Source organism: Rhagoletis zephyria, unplaced genomic scaffold, assembly GCF_001687245.7.
Source record: "Rhagoletis zephyria isolate East Lansing unplaced genomic scaffold, Rhagoletis_zephyria_1.1 Rzeph_scaffold_19496, whole genome shotgun sequence".
Taxonomy (NCBI): Eukaryota; Metazoa; Arthropoda; class Insecta; order Diptera; family Tephritidae; genus Rhagoletis; species Rhagoletis zephyria.
Genome location: NW_016176556.1, coordinates 5,649 through 9,127, shown reverse-complemented (window position 1 = coordinate 9,127; position 3,479 = coordinate 5,649). Strand labels below are relative to the sequence as shown.

The 3,479-nt window shown below is 36.0% G+C and overlaps 1 protein-coding gene across 1 annotated transcript; it reads left to right on the top strand.

The window, feature by feature from the left end:
* Nucleotides 1–1,286: 1,286 nt before the first annotated feature.
* LOC108380510 (arrestin domain-containing protein 3) lies at nt 1,287–3,191 on the top strand (the record flags this gene model as incomplete). Its single annotated transcript, XM_017636881.1, has 3 exons — nt 1,287–1,612; nt 1,707–2,436; nt 2,601–3,191. Coding segments are annotated over 3 exons (1,391 nt in total), but the record flags the coding sequence as incomplete, so codon positions are not given.
* Nucleotides 3,192–3,479: the final 288 nt, after the last annotated feature.

Here is a 3,479-nt window from a genome sequence, read left to right as displayed (position 1 = left end):
AAAAAATTGGTATTTCCAATTTTGACAGTCGCTATCGATTTTTTTCTCATGTTGTAAATAAACATAAAGTGTAAATAAAGATTGATGTTTCAAGTTATACGTTAAATTATGTACGTACTTGTATAATTATTCATTAATTATCATAAAAATTCTATCACTCACACAAGCTTATATGAGAATAACTGTCAAAATTGGAAAGACTAATTTTTTCTTTTTGGAACTTAAAATCAAGAGTTTAGAGTATATTGTGCCAAAATTTCACTGCAATCGTGGGCCTAGAATATATAAATAATTGTAATTGTTTAAATTATTGTTATTATAGAAGTCATTGTTTTGCAAATTTTATTCTGCAAATCTTTCCATTGTAAAAGGAAAAGCTTCAGCAACTCTCAAAAAAAAAAAATTCATCAAATTTCATAAAATGGGTCGCGAGTTACGAATTTTTCTCTCAAAAATTGCAAAATTCTTACAATACCAAAAAAACCAAAACGAAGTGCAATTTCGAAAAAACGCCCAAAGTGTATTTTTGTTCTATAATTATCTACAGATTCCCACAATCAATGAAAATTCATTGACACAGTTGGCGTGGTTTGACTCAATGCCAAATCCTTTTAGAATTGAGAAAATTTATACAAAACTCTCAGTAAATCAGAAAGAATTCGAAGCTAATGCTAATAATATGCTGCAACATTAAAGAAAATAAAAAACGAAATTTCTGGCAAAACTTAGGGATGGAATTTTGTATTAGTTTTTTTCGTAGCTTGGTACTAAAACCTACCAAAAACTTCTAATTCGTTTTTTGAGGGAGATATCATCGCAGGCCTGTGTTATCTAATAAAGTCTGGAATGGTTTGGATAAAGAGTAATCACGATCTTTGTGAAGAGGAATCCAATAATACAGAATTAAAATTTTGTAAAATTTTATAAATTTGGTTGTTGCTGATTCTGAATGAAGAAAACTTATAGAGATCTTAAATTTCTACAGGATTTGCACTAATCACGAAATGGAAAGGAAAACAGGAAAAAATAGTCCTATAAAAATATGCCTACACGCATAAACCTCTTTTAGAATACATGTTCTTTATTAAGAGCATTATAAAACCCTTGTGAGAGCACAGTCTACGAGAGAGTCTTACAAAACGTTTATAAAACCGATTGCTCTTCACACATAGACAATGGCTAATATATGTATAAAAAATTACACACAGGCCATGCCTCTAGCCATAGAGGATCTCACCTTTAAGCTATCGCAGATTTTCTTTCATAACTTTTTTTTGCTTTTCCAGCCGTCTATGTAACACTTGAAGGTGAGGCGCGCGTACAGTGGTCACTCAGTGGAAAAAGCGATTCGGCCAACTATTGTGGCCATCAGCAATATTTGTATACACGCACAAATGTCTACGACAGTCCCGAATTTCGTGCTGGTACACACGTTTATGTACTCCGATTACGTATACCGTCCGGTTGTCCGTCCTCATGCAAGGGTCCATATGGTTTCATTGCCTACAATATCTCGTTGACCATCGCCAAACCATGGACATTCGATGAGATCTTTCGCAAACCTGTAACAGTGGTGCAGGCATTGAACTTGAATCATAATCCAGAATATGGAGTGAGTGTAAAAAATTTTAAATATTTTTTAAAAGACAAAAAATTTGCCATAATTCACGTACGTATAACTGTTATCCTTTTTTTTCAACTACCAGCTCCCTATACGCGATGAAAATGTGAAATACCTTTGCAATTGGCCTTGCACTTCGGGACCCATTTTATACACCCTCCTACTGCCTTATAACGGTTTCGTGGCACGCCAACAGATACCCTTCTTCCTCGAAGTGGATAATCAGTCACCACACTATGACATCGCCAGCGTTGAGGCTTCACTCAAACAGCATTTCATTTTTCTCGCACGACAACCTTATAAACGAAATTTCTATACAAAAACATTAGCGAAGAGTATAATAACCGAACGCACACTTCGGCTAACCAAGCGCATGTACCAAGGCACGGTTTGTGTGCCTTCCGATACGCCACGATCCACACTGAATCCCAATTATATTGTGTTCGTCCACTATACGCTACAAATAAAATTAAAAACCGGTTACTTTCACTATGACACAGATCTATCGGTGCCGATAGTTATTGGCACGGTGCCGCTGCAACAGCGTGGTGTACAGTTGGTAACCACAACACAACCGCGTAGGATCAGCACTCGTGAAATGTCAACGCTAGAGGAGGAGGACGGCGATATAGCCGGCGAACAGTGGAGTGTACAGGTGGAAATCAATCAGACCGAAGATGATGACGATGATGAGGATGGCGCTGATGATGTGAACCAACCGGCGGCCAGCAGGACTGTTGCGGCACGTGGAGCGCGAGCACAGGATATATCAAATAACAATGACGACGATGAGCCGCCTTCATACGATAGTTGTTGTAAGTAGCTCGCGATATGTAATACATATAAAATAATGCATATCAATTATAGATAAAAAAATAACATAGAACTCTAATAAAAAAAACCGTACAATGAAGCACGATAATCTCAATTTCATTTTACTTCAATTAAATTTATTTCATTTATGTCTTTTTGTACATAGTACCACCCTCCTTCAGTTTTGCCACACTCAGCAGCCAGCAGACTCTGGACAGTGTGGGTCAGTCATCGGACACCAAAATGCGCACCCAACGAGCCATTAAGCTGCCCAAGTTCCCTGGATATGACATTATAGCTTCCTCCACACAAGCCATCAATTTGTCTGCCGACTCGGCTTTGAGTTTGAATTATTACCATTCTTATGGTTCGCTGGGCACTGGACACACCGGTCGCAGTTTAGACACTTTCGCTTCGAGTTGTGGTGTGCTCAGCGAAACCGACGAACATGTGCATGAAGCCAATGAAGATGATGACGACGATGATGAGGATATTTTCTAAAGAAATCACATTACACATTTAATTATACATTCAATATGTAAAACCGTGCGACAGTAAATTTTACACACAAAAAATCAATTTACTCGCAAAACTAGGGGTTAGATGTAGGAAAACTGCGTTTTTGGTTTTTCTCCTGGTGTGTGGTTTTTTGCTGAAAGGACTTTAAGATTTCAGAGATATTCAATAAATAACGAATAATAATTTGGGCATCAAATAAAAAAAAAATTGTTCTGAGGAATTGAAAGATATTTATTTTTTTGGTTCACTATCACGAATAAGTATTAAAAATGTAATTTTCAAAAATTTATCCTCCTTAACCATCCTTGAAAATTTGGATTATTTATTAAAAAAAAAAAAAATTACATGTTGAAGGCTCATAATATATGACCGCAACCTCCAATTTCGTCCTTCAAACCTTATTAGCTTAAAAAAAATAAAAATCATTAATTTGATAAAATTCGACAGATTTTTCTCCTTCATTTGATACCGATATTGTTATTCTACATTGCTCTGAAGTTTTCAAGTAATTTTTTGAATTCATCTC